Below are 18,104 nucleotides of genomic sequence, written 5' to 3' on the forward strand. Positions count from 1 at the left end.
TATGGCCACTTCTGTGCTTCCAGTTCTGTACCAGTGCCGTCCAGTGGAGGAGTCCAAAAGTGAGGCAGTAAGGCAGTGAGGCAATACCGCAGCAAGACTGCCTGATGCTAATGTCACTCAACAACTGACCTCTCACAGCAAAGTATTTCCCAACACAGAAACTCTCGCTGCACAGAGGGCACAGTTGAACCACCCTTCTGGATATTTCACCTGCAGTCGGCGCTTATCCGCAGAACCCGAAGCGAAAAAGAGAAAGAGATCGGTCGAAAATCAAAGAACGAGCGGCTGTTCGGGGCGTGAGCCGCTATTTGAGGTTTTCGAGAAGCTCAGGCATCAACGTCAATACGCAAGCAGACGAGACCAGAGCACACGACCAGGGCGGAAGCCCAGAACGCGTCGCGGGTTGACGGCGAAATCGGCTCCTAACATAATCCTCTACCTTTTTAATCTGGAGGATTTAGTCAGACGAAGCCGCCTCCCTCGGATTCGAATCTACACGTAATTCCGGAGCCTAACCGGCGCTGAACTGCTGATTCACCGCATCCGCAATGTCTTACTACGATGTGGACGCCATCTTGACCGATGCACAGGCAAGCCAACCCGCATGCCCATCACGAGAAAAGATGCTAAGTTTTGGGAAATAGAAAGTACCGTGTACCTTCGAGTTGACGGTTCCTGGATTGGGTCACCTGGAAGGCAACCCTGGTGCTGAAGTGCGTTGCTATCCCCCATCCTCCATTTCTTCTCTGACGAATATACAGGTAAAAGAAGGCACCAAACTCGAGCTCCCCCTGTGGCTTGCGCAAATGCTCGCAATCACGTAATGCTCATAACATAGTATTTCCTATCTACCTCCCGCTAACCAACCACAGCCCCGCCGGCACCAAACCCGGAATGATTACCCTCGACCTCCCCGACTCTCTCTCCCAGAAAGTCACCAACGCCCTCCGCGCCGACCCACGCACCGTCGAGCTGCGGTCGCTGGCGCCGCATTTCTTTAACTTAGGCACGCGGATGCTGGATTTGTTTGAAGAGGAGGAGTTGAGTGATTTGTTGACGGAGGTGAGTCGCATCCCATCCGAGCACGATGGGCTGGAATGCAGCTTGGGTGATGTGGATCCGAATGGCTGACGTTGATGATCCATTGACTAGTCCTTCAAACTCCGCGCGAAGGAGTTGGCGGACCATGCGCATAATCCGCGCGGAGCGCTCGGGGAAGGGGCGGAGTTTCTGCAGGGGTTGGACGAGAATGAGCGGCGCTGTAAGTGCACCACTTTCCCATCTTGATTCTCTTTATGGTCCAGTCATCTGATGCAAGATAGTGTTTCGTGCAACGCATGAAGGCGCCAAAGCCGTCCGGGCATGGCTGGTGGGGATGCAGAAGAAATAATCTATCTTTAATGGATGGCGCGGGAATTGTGTCGAGCAAGTAGTCCGTGAAAAGACCGTTCATTTCTGGAGAGCTTGGAGGATGGTTTGAGCTTGCTCGGCAGAATAACCGAAGAACACCGGTCCGTTGAAGATCATCTGCGGCCGCTTCGCCCCGTCGTCCTGCTGGGGTTGAAGGAGCTTCTGGCCATCTTCGTCCATAACCACAGCATGTAAGCCGTTTGGCTTGTCGGCCGAAGCGAGCTTTTCAGTTGCCTTTCCCAGCGGGCATCCACCCTTATCTGCGCCCTTCGATTCCTCCCGTTGCCGAGCCTCCGCCTTCTCCTCATATTCAACCGGGATCGGCACCCCCCACGGCCGCGTCGGCGACTCTCCCAACCGCACCTCCCGCAGCGGCCGATCGAACCGCTGCTCTCTCCCATCCTTCACCTCCGAGCCATCCCTCCGCTCCGGCTTGCGCACCTCCTCACTCCACTGCTGCACCCGCTCCCCGCTCGCCTCCATCTGTAACTCCTCCTCCTCTTTCGGTGGTAGCAGATCTTTGTGCTTCACGCTCAGCCCCTGGATCATGCTCACCATATTCCCATACTTCGCATCCAGCCGCCGCACGCTGTCGGAATTCGTCTGATACCTCCGCACACACACCTCGTGGCTCCGCGGGATCTCGTGCTTGTGCTTTTGGAAGTACTCCGCGATCTCCTCCGGGGAATGGAGGTCGAGATACCGAATCGGGCACACCGCCGTGGAGCTGTCGCCCGAGCCGGAGGGACAGGAGAAAGGGATGCTGGTGGGCGCGGCGGTGCCGAGTTCGGCGGCGATGGGGTCACCTACGGCAGAGCTAGCATCGGCGGGGTTTGCAGAGATATGGGCGGATGGGAGGGTTAGTTTAGATTGCCGCGACGCGAAGGGACATCCGATAGCGGGTTGAGCATTATTTTTCGGGGACGCGGGTTTCCCCGAGACGGGACAGCGGGCGGCGTTGTTCATCCCGTCAATGAGATTATTTGCTATTTGAATGTCCAAGGCTCGCTTTCTGCGGGTATCATCCGGGTGGTCTAGGAGGACGGACAACCAGTTCGTGCAGGTATCATGCGATGATCGTTGACATGGCTCTTTCTTATTGTCGATACACCCCCCTCGACTATGTAAGTGCTCTTCGATATCAGCCGGCTGTGAAGGGGTCCCTTGTGACCCGACCTAAGTATGCAGCGTCAGTGATCGGTTCCATCGAAGTTTGCATGGAAATTTCAGCGGCAGGATATTATATCAGAGAGTGTGTAAAGTGTAGTCGGTCACCGCTGCGTACAGCTAGCGATCTAGAGCTATGTTTGATCATCATAGAATATCAAAGGGTATATAAGTACGATAGGAATGTTCAACGCTTACCGGGCATCGTCCGTCGAGCTTTGCTTGGAGTGCACGACATTCCTGGAAAAGAACCTGCATCTCCTCGTTCAAGGCCGAATAGCCTCGAACGATTTCATCGAGTGTGGAACCCATGATGATATTATTGCAATCCGCTAAAACTTAAAAGTAGCGAAATGAAAAGGCATTAGTGTTCGTCAGTCATGATTGTCAGCTGTTGCCTCCGAGTTGAAATGTGAAGGAGGAGAAGAGATCAGCGGAAGTCGAAAGCAATATAAATACTAGTCACGTGAATCTCCACTTCGACATCCTACCCCTGCGCATCGTCCATTGAAGGAAATCTTGACTCTTAAGCTTCGTATCAAAACTCGAAAGTCCACCCTCTATCACACCACAACCTTCATCTACCCAACACCAAAAGAGCATGGAACCACACCACTTATAGTCGCTCGACTCTCTCAAAAGCGATGGCCTCGTCCTTTTCCCGCGCCTTCTGGCGCTCCCGCGCTTCCCTCCAATCCTTCCACCATCCCGCCCGTCGAGCTACCCTCACCACTACGTCGCACTCCACGCACCCGGAATCCTCGATCCTCTCTGCCCTCAACACGCGGACCACCAAACCCGCCAAATCCTTCCCACCAATTCCCCCGTTCCCCAAACAGCCGACATCCACCATCGCGAAGCAACCCTCCGCGACCTCGACTCCGGCAGCACAACCACCTGCCGCGACCGAAGCATCACCCCCGGAACCGAGCTCAGCAACCCCCAAGGAAACCTCCCAATCCATCCCCCAACTCCTTCCCCTCCTTCGCTCCCAACCTCCCTACTACATCCAAGCCCACATCCACGGCAAACCCTACCTCCTCACGCAAGGCGACACCCTCCGCCTTCCTTTCCACATGTCCGGCGTCGCCCCCGGCGACGTCCTCCGCCTGACCCGTGCTTCCGTCCTCGGCTCGCGAGACTACGCGCTGAAAGCGGGAAGCGCGCCGAAAACCGAGGGAGCAACGGCGCAGTGGGTGGATGAGCGGCTCTTTGTGTGCAGGGCGACGGTGATGGGGGTGGAGAGTGAGCCGATGCGGGTGGTGGAGAAGAAGAAGCAGAGGACGAGGAAGACGAAGCATGTTAAGAGTAAGATGAAGTTTACGGTGTTGAGGGTGGGGGAGTTGACAGTGAGGAGTTTGGAGGAGGCGGGGTGGACGGAGGGGGTATGAGAGATTGTTTCGTATACGCCTGTACGGCCATAGTGAATTTTTGGGCGCCAGAGAGCAACTGGAGAAGCTCGGCTCATAACTTTGTTGTACAGGACGTTTCTGTACGGGTGAATTGTATAAGCATCTAGCATTTTCCATATGTATCAACCCCTTCATGAGAATCTTCCGTGGGACAAGACTATTCATATCATTGCGTAAAACAAGATGGGACGCATTATTGTCTATATTTCAGGTAAAATCCCATGAACCCAAGGTCCTATTATGGAATTGTGCTACATTGGCCGATCTCGGCTGACCAGGACTACCAATCTCACTCCGTCACCACCACCGGAGTCCACCCATTCAGAACAAACGCCGGATTGCTATAATCCTGAATGATCTGCGCATCCTTCGGCAACTTCAACTGCCGCGACACATTGTGCCGTTTCGACGTATCCACCAGCACGCCCTCCAGATCCGTCGTAGCATACTCCCAGAATTTCACATTGCTCGTATCAAACGGCGGCCCCTGAATCGGGTCCCACCCCTCCGCCGACACCCCGCTCGTCTTCGTGTTGATCAGCACCATCTCCGCAAAGGGGAAGTTCGCCGTCGTGTTCCCCTTTCCGTTGTTCGGAAGGCGGCCGTAGACCGATTTGACCTTCTGGCCGGCGGGGTTCTCGGGGGTGACGGTCCACGGCAGCGGCTCGTCGATGGCGGCGAGGGTGGAGTTGACGAAGACGTTGCCGTGGCTGCCCTCGGGGGTACGGGTCCAGGTGAAGGGGCCGATGGAGTCGATGCGGCTGCGGAGGTAGTAGACGGCGGCGTAGCCGAGGACTGTGTCGCCGTGGCCGATGATGCTACTGTCGACGAAGTAGATGGTGCCGTAGGTGGTGAAGGCGTCGCCGGAGCCGTTGAGGGACACGTGGTCGATGATTATCCGCTCACCGCGGACGAGGAGGGCCTCGGCTTGGCCGATGAAGTAGTTGTTAATGGTGAGGCTGCTGAGTTGGATGTCCGTGGTGTTGTACAGGGTAAAAGCAGGACGTCTAGATGGGCCTCCGCGAGACGGATTGAAGGCGCTGTTATTGGGATATCCAACGATGGTCTTCTCACGGCTTTGGCCACGGATGACGAGGTTCCGCTTATTCTGGATGAAGATGAGCTCTTCATAGTTCCCGTCCTTGACATAGATATTTACGCGCTGAGCGTAATTTTCCGGAACGAAGTCCACCGCCCCCTGTACGGTGTTGAAGTCCCCACGTCCATCATTCGACACGGTCAAGCGCTTTGATTCGAGGGATGGGGGGAACAACTTGGTCGAGAAGATCCATGGTGATCGATCCGAGAAACCGTCAAACGTTCCTTTTGAGGCCTTCAACACCTCGGGGTCGACGGTCACCTTGTACACCCTCCCGTATTTAAGCACATTGTTATGCGGGTAGATAGTCGCAACATTGCCACGGACAATGATTGGGAAGAAATAGAAATCCAGACCGCCAATAATGTTGACCTGGTATGGATTTTTATCATTGGGATCTGCAGGGGGTGGAGATGTGGTTGATCCATCGGCTGTCGGAGCCCTGCCACTTGGATTCGGTGACGCCGGGATGCTCATGTTCAGCGTATCGACCACCTTGTTGGCGAAGACATCGTAAATCCGAATGAGTCCAGAGTTACCGATCTCCGGAGGGCTGTCAAATTCGAGGACAAGGTGCGTGTCCGGATTGACGGTGAAATCTCCCTGAGGTGGGAAGGTCTTCACCTTATTCTGAGGCTTGGTAGGCGGCGGATGGCCGTATGCGTCTTGCGCCGTGGCGTGGCCCAACGCCAAACAAATGGCGGTGATGGTTCCAATCTTCATGTTGAAGGGATCTTACGATTGCTTTGGAACAACTGGACAGGACCATGAACGCCATCTTGAGAAACGGACTCGAGCACCTATAAATAATTCAAAGGCAAGAGTAATTTGATACGGAGATATAACTTGAGTATAGCATGACTCGATATTATCTCGGTCTAAGCGCTGTACGAGAGTACGACAAGACGGACAAATACAAGTGAGATTAGATTACCTATCATAAATGGTAAACCCAAGTTAGCGGACTCCTCCATCACCACTTACCAGCTTCCCCGGATGTTGAAGTGGGTCAATTGTTGTCAAACCAGGCTTGCGATATGCTAGTAATCGAATACGAAAATTATACACCAATAGAAAGGACTCTGAGAATATAAACGATCGTTAAGCCATCGAAGACTACGATGGCATGCAGGCGGATGCAAGCACACCATCATGTCAAACATGCGATGACAACTGAACTGATGATAGGACTAGCCACTAAGGACTTGGGGTTCACGTCTGCCGACTGCCGACTGCCGATCGCTGTCCAATTGACAGAAAATACCTAGGCATCTTTCGCGCCTAAAAGAGGGGAGAAATCTTTGCAAGTCAAGCTCTCTACCCATACGCTTGACGCAGTTGAGAATGATGGGATTCTTCACCACTGATGGCAGAATACAGGAAGGAGGCGGAGATAGTGGTTCGACTAGAAGCTCCTCCACACTGTAGGTATGGGAAAAGAAGAACATTATGAATACCGTGGATTTTGAGGAGAGACAAGGAGTGATAAAAACATTGAATCCCAATTGAACGCACAAACATTCTGTGAGTGATTGTGTACGTATATTTGGCGGCACGAAAATCGATCTTGCATTAACTACTGAGTTGCAACTGCAAAATATTTAAGGCAATAAGGCAATAATCCAACTCGTGTGAGGCACCCAATTTTAGCGGACGACGGGGACAAATTGCGCTATCCAAGCAAGTTGAATGTTTGAAAGTTTCAACTTCATCTTGACCAGAAGCCACAGTCTCCAAGATACCCAATGCCGCATTATGGCCGAATAGTCCTCCGCCCATGGAGGCAATTGCCTCTTCGATATCCCAGACAATTACCCTCCCTCCAGCCTCTCCACCGACAACAATGGCGCAACCCCGCCGATTCTTCCCGAGGAGCTCTACTGCCTCCAACGCTCAACTATCGTTGCTATAGTTCGGCGAGCGCGTTTCCCTCCTCTACCGCGTCTGCCAATGGAAACACAGCAATTGCTCCTGTTACCGCCGTCAATGCCCCTCCATCCGTACCAGAACATCTCCGACCTCTCTACCAGGCTCTGGAAGGTCTCAAGACACATGCTGGGAGTTATGTCAATATCAGCCGGCTGCAATTGGCGCTTGCCGGTTTAAAGAGCGAGAAGCCGGCGTTGCGAGTTGCTCTATTTGGTACGGCTGGGACCGATAGCCCGAGGAAGCTGGCGAGGTTGCTGTTGGCAGATTCGTTAAAAGAGGAAGAAGGGTGGGAGCGAGAGGTGGTCGACGACCAGAGCGGAAATGCGGTGGTGATTCGGTATGGCGAACCGTCAGATATTGTACCGCCACGGAGTGCGATCCCGACGACACTTTCTTCATCACGCGTATTGAGGGATCAACGGCTGGAAATCCTCGTCTCAAACCTGGATATCCTCCGACCCTCCACGTCAGACACGCCGACCGACGCCATTCTGGTGCCAGCTGTTGAAACTCGGACGTCCACGACGGGCCTCACGAGTTTGATTACGTATCCGGTACATCGGGCAATTGTCGTTTTGGAAAACCTTGACGATGTGCTGAATTATGCTCGATACGTCCTAGCCCAGGATAGCCGAGATCTGCCACCGGAGATGGTGAAGATTGTGGTGAACATGAAAGAGCGTGGGATAGATCCCGGCCCGGCCGGAAACTCATCCTCAATAACGATGGTCAACCCTGAGATCGCCCTTTCTGGGTTGAAATCAATACGAGAATCCGTCGCCAATGCTCCCGAGGCAACTCAACTACTCAATGCCTCGAACCTCACTTCGCTCTCCGACTGGCTCACGAACGATTCGTCCTCGACCTCACTCGATCCAACAATTCACACCCTTATAACCTCCCTATTATCCGACACCCTCCATACCATCAACACCACTCCATCAACTCTATCCCCCACATCCTCCCCTCCCATTGACTCAACAACCCTCAACACCCTCCACCAAGCCCTCTCCACTTGGTCCGCCCAAGCCCACGCCCACCACCAATCCGCTCTTCCCCACCTCACCACCCTTCCCCTCTCCCGCCTCTCCTCCCCTCTCCTCCTTCTTCTCCCCCTCCGCATTGACGACGTCCGCTGGATTCTCGAAGACGCCGTCTCGCGGCACTACCTCGTCCAGCCCGAAAAAGAGCTAATCTACCTCACCGCCCAGCTCACACGGCTCGGACTCATGCCGGAGGTGCCGATACTCAGCGAGGCGGAGCTGAATGCGCAGGCGCGGCGGATGGCATGGTCGGATTCCGAGGCCGGTGCCCAAGGGAAATCGACCGAAGTCATACCCGATACACCGTCCGAGACCCCCCGCACATCCCTCCTGCCCCCCTCCACCAATCTAACCGCCGCCACCTCCTTCGCGACCCTCGAATCCCTCCCCCTACCACAGCTCCCCACCACCACCCACTCCCCACACCACCTCACCAATCCCCTCAACCTCCCCCCTCTCTCCCGCACCCACCTCCTGCACGCCATCCCCTCCCTCCACCGCCGCGCTCAATCCCTCCTCACCACCTTCCTCACCACCACCTTCCTCACCACCTCCCTCGGCGCCCTCAGCTACGTCTCGTTCGCCAGTGTGCGCGCCACCGATGCGGTCGTGATCGCGGGGCTGGGAGCGGTAGTGGCGGCGAGGCGGTTTGTGAGGGGGTGGGAGGGTTGGGTGGGGGGCTGGGAGCGGAGTGTGAAGGAGGAGGGGAGGAGATATGTTGGAATGATTGAGGGGGTGGTAAGAGAAAGGTTGGAGAAAGGGGGGAGAGAGATGGAAGGGAAGGGGGAGGGGGAGGATGGGGAGGTGAGGAGGGCGAGAGAGGCGGTGGAAGGAGTAGGGAGGGAGTTGGAGATGTTAAGAGAAAGGAGATGATCATGTATTTTATATGTGAGGGTGGGGTTGTATGATATAGATGTGCCGGATGGGTTTGCCATCGGTTGGATAAGGGCAGATGGAATGAAGACCTGTGCTCTTACTAGTCATATGTCAAGGCTTACTCGGCCTGATAACAATGGTTCGATCCATCGCGTAATCTCCCCCCTGCTCCATCCGTTATATGATACCCATAGGCATCGCCGCATCCTTTCATGTTACTTCACCACACCAAACTACCAGAATACTTCCACCTCACAACCGCACTCACTCCCAACCCGAGGCGCAGAATATATCTCTCAATATTCAACCTCAAATGCAAGCTAAGCATATACTATACTACACCTTCCGTCCGAACCCCCCATCCGATAACACTCCGGCACCTCACCATCCTTTAATTATCCCACAAATAAACAGCCCAGCACGAACGTGCCCCATCAATGCGTCCTGATTACCACCGTCCTCTCCCTCCATGAATCTACATTCCGCATCCCTATCTCTCCCACCGTTTTAGTCCGTCCTTTCCTACGATCGGAAGCCCACCACCTTGCTCATGCTCCACTCTTCTCTGCTCCAGTGTCCTCGCCTCCGCACGGTGGCACCCGACCCATCCTGCCCTGTCTCCCTTTCGTACATTCACCACCTTCACCATCCCAGCGTCATCGACTAGACTGGACCGGCTGTGCTGCAGCAATTTTCCGCCGCCAACTTACAACGTCACATCCATCGACGATTGTCTGCCACCTACGACGTCGCCGCATCCCCATTCACCGCCGGCGCTTGCGGCTGCTTCATCTTCAGCGTAAGCGGGTAGACATAGTCGTCCGGATCTTCTTCTTCCCTATAAATTTAAAATAATCAGCACTCATCTCATCTCTTCCCTCGCTTCTATGCTTCAAACCATGTATATGGACAGGGGACGTACGGCAATTTCCATGCGATGTAATCCTCCGTGCTGAGCCCTTCTCGGCCTTCTTGCAAGGAGGCGAAGTCGCCGGGGGTCATGAGTCCCGAGCGATCGCGCGGAGATCCAGGCTCGGAGAGGGGACGGGTAATTTTAACGCTATCGGTACCGAAGAAGTCGCCTTCGTCGGCATCGGTGTCGAAGGAGGCAGGGTATGCTGATTTGTGATTTACGTTAGCTGTGAAATGCGGGAGAGGGGGGGGAAATCGAGGGGGACGAACCTCGTCGTAAAGCCAGCTGCCGCGCCTTGACGTACTCCAAGCCCATCCGCTTCCAATCCAGCAGATCGCTCAACCGCTCGGTCCGGTTCCGCTGGTTGATACGCTGGCGCTTGCTTTTCTTGGTGAAGTCGAACATGTAGTTGGTGAGCTGGTTGACGCTGTCGTCGACACCCTTCATGCGGCGGTCGACGATGTAGATACCGTAGTCGGCGGCGTTCTCGATCAGCTCCTCCATGTAGCAGCCGAAGCCGGAGAGGTTGGTGGTGATGGAGGGGACGCCCATGACGGTGCATTCGGCCGGGGTGTAGCCCCAGGGTTCGTAGTAGGAGGAGAAGACGCCGAGGTGGGTGCCGCGGACGAAGTCGTCGTAGTCGAGGGGGAGGACGGGAGAGGCGGAGGAGAGGAACTCCGGGTGGAAGACGACCTTGACGCGGTCGGCGGGGTGGTTGAAGAGTTGGCAGCGGCGGAGCTGGTTGAGGATGGGGTCTTCGGAGTCGTTGGCCATGTTGTGAGTTACGATCGGGGGGAGGGTGTGGCGCTTCATGGCGAAGAGACGGCGGCGGAGAAGGATCTTGTCGGCGGGGGAGACCAGCTCTTTGTCTTCGGGGAGGTCCATGCCTTCGTGCCAGAGGAGGGACCGCTCGAAGAGCTTCTTACCGATGTTGTCGGTGACGACGTTGATGGTGTCGTGGAGCGATTTGATGACCGCTTGGCCTTTCAGGGCTTCGACGGTGAGGGAGTGGGTTTGCGCCGGCATGATGATGAACGCGACCACAGTGACGGGGGATCCGGCGGCCTTCATGCGGTGGTTAAGTCGGGCGAGCGACTCAATGAACATATCGACGCCTTTATTCCGATATTCGTAGCGGCCGGCAGTAAAGAAATACAGCGTATTGTCCGGGTCGAAGTCGTTGTGGCCGTAGAAATGCCCGCGCACGAAGTCAGTGATCTTCATCTTGTTCTGCTGGTGCAGGTTTTGGAATTCGTGGGTCGCGGAGAACTTCTTGACGTTGAGCCCGTTGGGTAGGACGCCGTCGGGCTTCCGCTTCAGCAGGTGCTCGCTCTCGAACGCGGTGATGTGCGAGACGGTGGTGAAGACATCGGCGGCGTGGGTGGCAGCGCGTTCGATGCAGTAGCGGTGGTAGATGCCGCGTTTCCCGGCTTCGGCATCGACGTCGAAGTATTGGAGGTTGTTGTAGAAGTCGACAGAGCCGGCGCAGAGGTATCGGCCGAGGAGGGTGGCGTGGGTGGTGAAGATGGTGGTGACGTCGATGCGGCGTTTCTTGCAGAGGGGGAGGGCGACACCGGCCAACCATTCGTGGAATTGAACAACAACAGCTCGTTGTTTTTCGTGGAAGACATACTGGAGGAGGAGTTTAGCGGGATTGCAAGAGTGGAGGGTGCGTCATACCTCGCCCAAGAACCATGCGATCAGATAGCCAAACACGATGGCCTCGTTGGTCTCGTCGTCTCCTGGTGGTGAAGGAATACCGGCGACACTCCATAGATCACCCTTCCACTCATCCAGATAGCCATAAGCTGACTTCGTATCGAAGAGCAACACTCGTGGAGCACCATCGATCAGCCATCGTCCGTACAGGGTAGCGATTCCCCGCTCGTTCATGGACTTGATTGTCTCTAAGAGAGCGGGGTCTTTGGGGGTGAGCTCTTCCACTTCGGTCGCGGCCTGATCGAACGTCAGTTTGGTCATATAGCTAGGGGTTTGCCAGACATACGGATCCTCGATTGAGAGGGCCAAGTAGTGTGTATGCGGCGCCATATTCGGCGGTGGTGACTTGAGCTTTGGATTTGAGGACGGAGTAAATACCGCCAACTATTTTTTCGGCATCAGCACTATTTGGGATGGTCTCATTCATAGAATCGTACCTCTATGAGCTACTTCGGTCGCAACCTCGAAGAGCAGGTGGTTATGCACGTCTCGTTTCGGGGCGTCGGACATGGTGACGTCTTCAAGTCACGCTCAAGGAGCGAGGATAATTGGGGAGATGAGAATGCAATTGAGAAAGAAATTAGTCGAGGTTATTTGAAGAGAATTCCAGGAGGTAATTGTCAATTATGGAGAAAGCACAGGATGGAAAAATTGTAATGTGAGAGGCGGGTAAAACGTCCAAGCAGCGGAGGAGGTGGTGGTGATGGAGGTGGTGGAGCACGAGGAGGAGAAGGATGCAATTAACCCTCGAAGCTTCCCCACTCCGGATATTTTCACGTAAATGGTGAAGATGTACAATTGATAATTCTGTGCCAAAGGACGAGGGCGTCGGCGGATTATTTGAAGCCCAAAGGTGGTGAAATCTCAGTTCCTCACCAAAGACTGTTGGATGAAGAATGGTGGTGATTGTTGAGGAGGAGCTAAGATCTCCATCGAATATCGATCAGTCCAGGCCGTGCTGCGCTACGTTATGAATTATGAGTTTATGATGTAATTGCCATTCAACCACTCGACGCTAATAATTAAGCTAATGTCCATTAAGTATCGTCAGGTAACCCTGACTTCTATCTCGACTGCAGATTTTCTCTCTATGGAGTAACAATAGTATTCATTTCATTCCTGGAGCCTATTAGAATGGACAATGGCTCATCATCTGAACGATGGATTTTCCCAATTCCTCATCTATTATTCAGTCTGTACTCACTACTTACTACTCAGTACTCACTCTTCGGTGATCAGTGGAACAATTGATTGTTCCTCGGAGTGCAACTGACCCCCAGGGTCCCTGGTCAATATCGATCTCAGCCATCAATTGTTGAGCGTTGACTGTTGACCCTCTTCTGAGTTCTGACTCCTCATCTACTCAACTCCTCAGGTGAAGATGAGTCTATCGTAAATGAATGCCCTCATCAAGTCTCCATCTCAGCTTCCTTAATCATTCCCTCGTGGTTATCGGAGGTGAGTCATTAGGAGCTGTCAGATCAGATTATGACGCTGTTATAAGTGTCCTTCCCGTGGGTTCCCAAGGATACGTGCATGATCATATAAACACATCCTATTGATGATCAAACTTCTACAACCTACAACTCACGAGTCACATAATGACCGAGAACGGAAGTGAGAACTAGCACAACTCTACCTGTCGACATTCTGAGCACATATCAGCTGTTATTTCTTATCGGCTTTTTCGGCCATCGCAGCTTCTCTTCGCCAAGCCATCAGTTTTGATTCATCTCATCTCCGCCCATTCAAATTCACAAGTCACAACTCTTGCTTCTTTACCTCCAAAGTCGCAATGGGAGGCAACGCCTTCACCCAGCCCGGTCCCAACGACCAACCTGCTCTCGTCACTCCTCGATTAACTCCACAGCAATACGATCTCCTGAAAACCTATGTCTCCGACAAACTCGCCGCCCTTTTCGAATGCCTCGCCGTTCCTAAAGAAATGCCCGGAAAAGAGTCCTTTGGAGACCTGGATTACCTCGCAGTAGCACCAACGGTCAACTGCCCGGAAGATTGGGTGGCGGAGGTTCAGTCCCGACTATCCGCCCCGCAAGTTCGTGGCCAAGATCCGACGGCGAGCTTCGCCGTGCCCTGGGATATCGCAGGTATAAAAGATGTGATCGAACAACCACGCGCGACCAATGGCGAACCACAAGCGACTAATGACGTAAATCACGAAGACGTATCCACCCCCACCCACCACGCCCAAATCGACCTCTCCCTCATCCCCCCTTCCACCTACCCCTGGCAACTCTTCCTCCACTCTCACGGCGACCTCTCCCGAATCCTCGCCCACCTCCTCCGTCCTCTCGCCCTCCATCTCAACCACCACGGCCTCCACCTCCGCCTCGCTGAAATCGCCGCCTCCGTCCCCGACAAGAAAAAATCTCTCCTCTTCCTCTCCACCGCCCCGGACGCCCTGTTCCGCTTTCTTGAGATTGATTACGCGGCAGTTGGGGGGGCGGGGTCGTGCACGGAGATGTTCGATCAAGTGGTGGCATCGCCGTTTTTCGGGGCGGGGGTGGTCGAGTGGGCGGCGACTCCGCGGGAAGATGGCACAAGAAGCGATCGGCAGCGGCATGCGAAGCGCCCGATGTATCGACAGTTCATGGAGGAATATATCCCCGCGAACCTCTCGAAGTTCAGTAGCAAGGCGGGGTATTCTCGCGAGGAGGTGCGCGAACGCGCGGTGCGGTGGTTCGGGAAGGAAGCGGAGTTAGCGACGATGCTGGGGGAGTGGGCAGTGGAGGAGGCGGAGAAGGCGTGGTGGGCGGACGTGGTGGGGGTGTTTCCGGGGGAGATGAGCGTAGAGAAGCGGCGAAGGGTGGTGAGGGGGCTGAAGCGGTGGGTGGAGGTGGGAGGGGGGGAGGCGGTGGTGAGGAGGGAGGCGAGGGCGTTGGAGGGGAGGTGGGTGGATGGGATGGGGGTGGGGAGGGAGGGGTGGGGGGGGAGGAGGGAAGGGGTATTGGAGTGGGTGAAGGGGAATTGGGAGATGGTGAATGCGTTAGAGAAGGGAAGGGTGAAGGGGGGAGGGAAGAAGTGGGTGGAGTAGCGAGTTTGGCTACTGTCGCATTAACAAGTTGCAGTGATCAGCGTTAGTGCAGCGATTTCATGATACTCCTGGATTGATTTTCCCATCTCCTCAGCATAGCGCGTATCCTATAACTATAGCATCCTCAACAAAAAGAACCATCACCCTTCCACCCACCAATCCCGCCCATCCGCCCCAAACACTTACCTCAAACCTAACTAAAAAAGCAGTTCACATAGGGTAATAAAACCATAATGATCCAACCCATCGTTGCGAAGGGGTAACAGAATCCCGTGATTGGTCACCATTTCTCTCCCAATGGCTTCGGCACCACCAGCGTCCCCGAATCAAAGATCTCATCTCTTCACCATCCAAAAATCACGCGGAAGGGTACCAATCGGACGCATCGTTTTGGATGAACTTCGAGTTTATGGATCGGGTAAGTAGGTTGGGTGGGATTTAAATCCGACACAAGGCCGCCGTCTCTCGGGCAAGTTCACGAGCCAAGAAGTTACCCTTTGACACTTTGATGCGCCCATAGGATGTTGGACGGCGAAAATATTCCTTATCGATAGACGGCAGGGTTACTTATTGCCTTCTGCTTACAGGGTTTCTTACTGCTGAATTACGTCTACACCGCAGGGTTACCATCGGCTCTTCGCTGTGCAAATTCGGTGCATCATTCAAGTCATCATCACCAATCTCTGATTTCGCTCCATTTACTCACTCCCAGGGTCTTTCTGGTCCAATTACTCATTTTTCATTCAAATATATCCATCTAGAACACCCTTCGACTTCCTTTCCATTTCTTCGCATATACGCATTTACGTGCGTGCGATTTGACGTTCGGTCGGCCATACACTTCAATAGACCTACCCGATGGCGGCGTCGTTGGGCGTAATGGAGGAGGCGCCGGAGAGTCGTGTACTGATAATCATTACGGGCGGGACGATCTGTATGAAGCCGTCGGCGGACGGGCTGGTTCCGGTGAGTTTAAGATATTTTGTTCGAAGTCAGAAAGAGGTGTTGCTCTGGTTTTGGTGTGGAGAACGGTGGTCCGCGGGAAACGGAGGGCATGATATCTGGTTGTGTCTGAGGAGGGCACTGCACAGAAAGAGTTGGGACGGTTAGCGATTGATCGGTTCCATTATGTATGGATCAATCGTCCCGAAAAAGATGGTGCTTCGATCAGGAGAATGAGGACGTTCTATACTCTGGGGATCAGTGATGGCCACTGACGATGGACGTGCTTATCCAGTCTCCTGGATTTCAGGTTTTCTGAATGCATGGAGAACATTAGAGGTGCTCTGATGCGGTCCATTCGGCGGAATACTCTGGATTCAGAAAACGGACCCGGGTACCCCGAATCTATGTAGTGACCAATATCACTCCCCTTGGGTGCTTAGGAGTAGAGCAGAAAGAGCGCCATGGGGAAATGCTTCTTCTGCTTGTTAAAGTTTATTTTCCGTTTCGAGTAAAGACTAACCACTAATAGGCAACTGGCTTCCTGAAAACCGGTCTCGCTCCCCAACCCTCATTTAACGACGGGTCTTACCCCGAACCTTTGGAGATCGCAGTCGACGATGCAGGAACTCGAAAAGCAGTACAAAGTCTACGGACACCCATCAGCACATATCATCGACGAGTGCGTTACAGCGTCTACGAATTTCCCACCCTCCTCGACAGTAGCTCGATCGACGCAACAGGATGGGACCTGATCGCGCGATCCATCCAACGAAATTACCAGCTCTTTGACGGCTTCGTCATCCTCCACGGCACCGACAGTCTAGCATACACCTGCTCCGCACTATCATTCATGCTCAACAACCTTGGGAAGCCCGTCATCCTCACCGGCTCCCAAGCCCCCATGCTCTCCCTCCAAACTGACGCGACCGACAACCTCCTTAACTCCCTCATCATCGCCGGACACTTCATGATCCCTGAGGTCTGTCTCTTCTTCAACTTTGCTCTCTACCGTGGCAACCGCACCACTAAAACGTCCTCCGACTCCTTCGCCGCCTTCGCCTCCCCCAACCACCCCCCCCTGGCCACCGTCTCCGCCACCCGCACCCACGTCAACTGGGACCTCATCGTAAAACCCACTGCCCCCCTCCCCTTCCACATCTCCACCTCACTCTCCACCGCCCACGTCGCCTGCCTCCGCGTCTTCCCCGGAATCCTCCCCGAAATGCTCGACGCCGTCCTCCGCCTCCCTTCCCTCCAGGGCCTCATCCTCGAAACCTTCGGCGCGGGGAACACCCCGGGTGGACCCGACGGCACCCTCACCCGTGTGCTCGCCGCCGCCGTCCAGCGCGGCATTGTTATTGTTAACGTCACCCAATGCCTCTCCGGCTCCGTGTCCGCGCTCTACGCCTCCGGTACGGCGCTCGGGCGCGCAGGCATCGTGTTCGGACAAGACCTCACGACCGAAGCAGCATTAACCAAGCTATCGTACCTACTAGCACAGGAGGACGCGACGCCGGAGAGCGTAGCGCGAGAGATGGCGCGGGACCTATGTGGCGAGCTGACGGAGCGGGGGGAGGTAGCGTTTGCGCATCCGGGGCGGGAGAAGCGGCGGGTGAGCGGGGCGCTGACACCGGAGGTGGAGAGCTTGACGGCGCTGGGGTATCGGATCCAGGAGGGGGATCTAGACGGGGTGAAAGGGGTGATGAGGGAGGAGCGGGGGTGGTTGTTGGGGGAGGGGGATTATGCGGGGAATACGCCGATGGTGAGTACCGGTGTTGGTTCCTTGACCCGTGCGATGGGGGCGGTGAAGTTGGAGGGGTTGCCGGATGTGGTGGAGGATGTGGAGGCGGAGGAGGTGGTGCCGGTGCGGTTGGTGGGTGGGATTGGACACATGCGTCGGTCGACGAGCCACAGTAGTGTCTCCAGCGGAGGTGGTCGGCGATTCTCGAACGTTTCTCGCTGAATCCCTTCATTTCATTTCTTCGGGCCCTCAACCACGACGTTTTTGGAATATTCTATTTCGATGCTCCCGCATCCACCATACCTGTACTATACTAACCAACCCCTCTTTTCCAACAGCATATCGCCTCCCTCTCCCCACACCCCCAGATCCTCTCCTACCTCCTCGCCTCTGGCGGCTCCGTCCACCTCCGCAACCGCGCCGGTTTCACGCCGCTGTTCCTCGCCGCGCAAGCGGGGCTTCAGGAGAACGTGGCGTTGCTAAGGGAGGCAGGCGCGCATTTGCATGGGAGCGAGATCGGAAAGGCGAAAGCGTGCTTGAAGGAGTTGGGGAAGGGTCCAGAGGGAGAAAAGGAGTGGGAGAGGGAGGAGAGGGAGAGGAGGAGGGGGGTTTGGGAGGTGGTGGGCGCGGAGGGCGCGGAGGGGTATTTAGATCGGAGGGGGGGAAATGAACAGTTCACGAAACATGGAGATGGGTGTTTAGGGGTTAGCGGAGAATGAATACACAAAGAAGTTAGATCCCGACCTTCATGTCGTTGGTATATGCAGTATTACATATTCATCGTTCTGCATACTG

At 54.8% G+C, this 18,104-nt stretch overlaps 8 protein-coding genes across 8 annotated transcripts; 5 read left to right on the plus strand and 3 right to left on the minus strand.

Moving 5' to 3' along the window:
• Positions 1–159: 159 nt before the first annotated feature.
• On the plus strand, positions 160–1,454 carry P152DRAFT_457394 (DNA replication complex GINS protein-like protein psf3). The gene is made up of 6 exons (XM_033679217.1): positions 160–590; positions 645–713; positions 762–820; positions 873–1,062; positions 1,153–1,261; positions 1,323–1,454. The coding sequence occupies exons 1-6, from the start codon at positions 549–551 to the stop codon at positions 1,388–1,390; spliced, it is 537 nt and encodes a 178-aa protein (XP_033535659.1). The 5' UTR covers positions 160–548; the 3' UTR covers positions 1,391–1,454.
• On the minus strand, positions 1,450–2,889 carry P152DRAFT_448389 (uncharacterized protein; the record flags this gene model as incomplete). The annotated part of the gene is made up of 2 exons (XM_033678053.1): positions 1,450–2,586; positions 2,776–2,889. The coding sequence occupies 2 exons, from the start codon at positions 2,887–2,889 to the stop codon at positions 1,450–1,452; spliced, it is 1,251 nt and encodes a 416-aa protein (XP_033535660.1).
• A 272-nt stretch (positions 2,890–3,161) lies between these two features.
• Positions 3,162–4,221, plus strand: P152DRAFT_457397 (uncharacterized protein). Its single transcript, XM_033679218.1, has one exon. It carries the CDS (start codon positions 3,222–3,224, stop codon positions 3,966–3,968), a length of 747 nt encoding a protein of 248 aa, XP_033535661.1. The 5' UTR covers positions 3,162–3,221; the 3' UTR covers positions 3,969–4,221.
• Positions 4,124–6,045, minus strand: P152DRAFT_301971 (pectin lyase-like protein). Its single transcript, XM_033675090.1, has one exon. The coding sequence runs from the start codon at positions 5,809–5,811 to the stop codon at positions 4,279–4,281; it is 1,533 nt and encodes a 510-aa protein (XP_033535662.1). The 5' UTR covers positions 5,812–6,045; the 3' UTR covers positions 4,124–4,278.
• A 717-nt stretch (positions 6,046–6,762) lies between these two features.
• P152DRAFT_501863 (uncharacterized protein) lies at positions 6,763–8,933 on the plus strand (the record flags this gene model as incomplete). The annotated part of the gene is made up of 1 exon (XM_033682323.1): positions 6,763–8,933. The coding sequence occupies exon 1, from the start codon at positions 6,834–6,836 to the stop codon at positions 8,931–8,933; it is 2,100 nt and encodes a 699-aa protein (XP_033535663.1). The 5' UTR covers positions 6,763–6,833.
• A 744-nt stretch (positions 8,934–9,677) lies between these two features.
• Positions 9,678–12,078, minus strand: P152DRAFT_394477 (glycogen synthase; the record flags this gene model as incomplete). Its single annotated transcript, XM_033676258.1, has 6 exons — positions 9,678–9,774; positions 9,859–10,054; positions 10,119–11,481; positions 11,530–11,805; positions 11,855–11,952; positions 12,006–12,078. The coding sequence occupies 6 exons, from the start codon at positions 12,076–12,078 to the stop codon at positions 9,678–9,680; spliced, it is 2,103 nt and encodes a 700-aa protein (XP_033535664.1).
• Positions 12,079–13,091: 1,013 nt separating this feature from the next.
• On the plus strand, positions 13,092–15,076 carry P152DRAFT_501871 (uncharacterized protein). The gene has a single exon (XM_033682324.1). The coding sequence runs from the start codon at positions 13,364–13,366 to the stop codon at positions 14,621–14,623; it is 1,260 nt and encodes a 419-aa protein (XP_033535665.1). The 5' UTR covers positions 13,092–13,363; the 3' UTR covers positions 14,624–15,076.
• P152DRAFT_501875 (asparaginase-domain-containing protein) lies at positions 15,077–18,028 on the plus strand (the record flags this gene model as incomplete). The annotated part of the gene is made up of 3 exons (XM_033682325.1): positions 15,077–15,589; positions 16,098–17,330; positions 17,648–18,028. Exons 1-3 carry the CDS (start codon positions 15,482–15,484, stop codon positions 18,026–18,028), a joined length of 1,722 nt encoding a protein of 573 aa, XP_033535666.1. The 5' UTR covers positions 15,077–15,481.
• Between the last annotated feature and the right edge of the window lie 76 nt (positions 18,029–18,104).

Source organism: Eremomyces bilateralis, assembly GCF_010015585.1.
Source record: "Eremomyces bilateralis CBS 781.70 unplaced genomic scaffold P152scaffold_6, whole genome shotgun sequence".
In the NCBI taxonomy this organism is placed as follows: Eukaryota; Fungi; Ascomycota; class Dothideomycetes; order Eremomycetales; family Eremomycetaceae; genus Eremomyces; species Eremomyces bilateralis.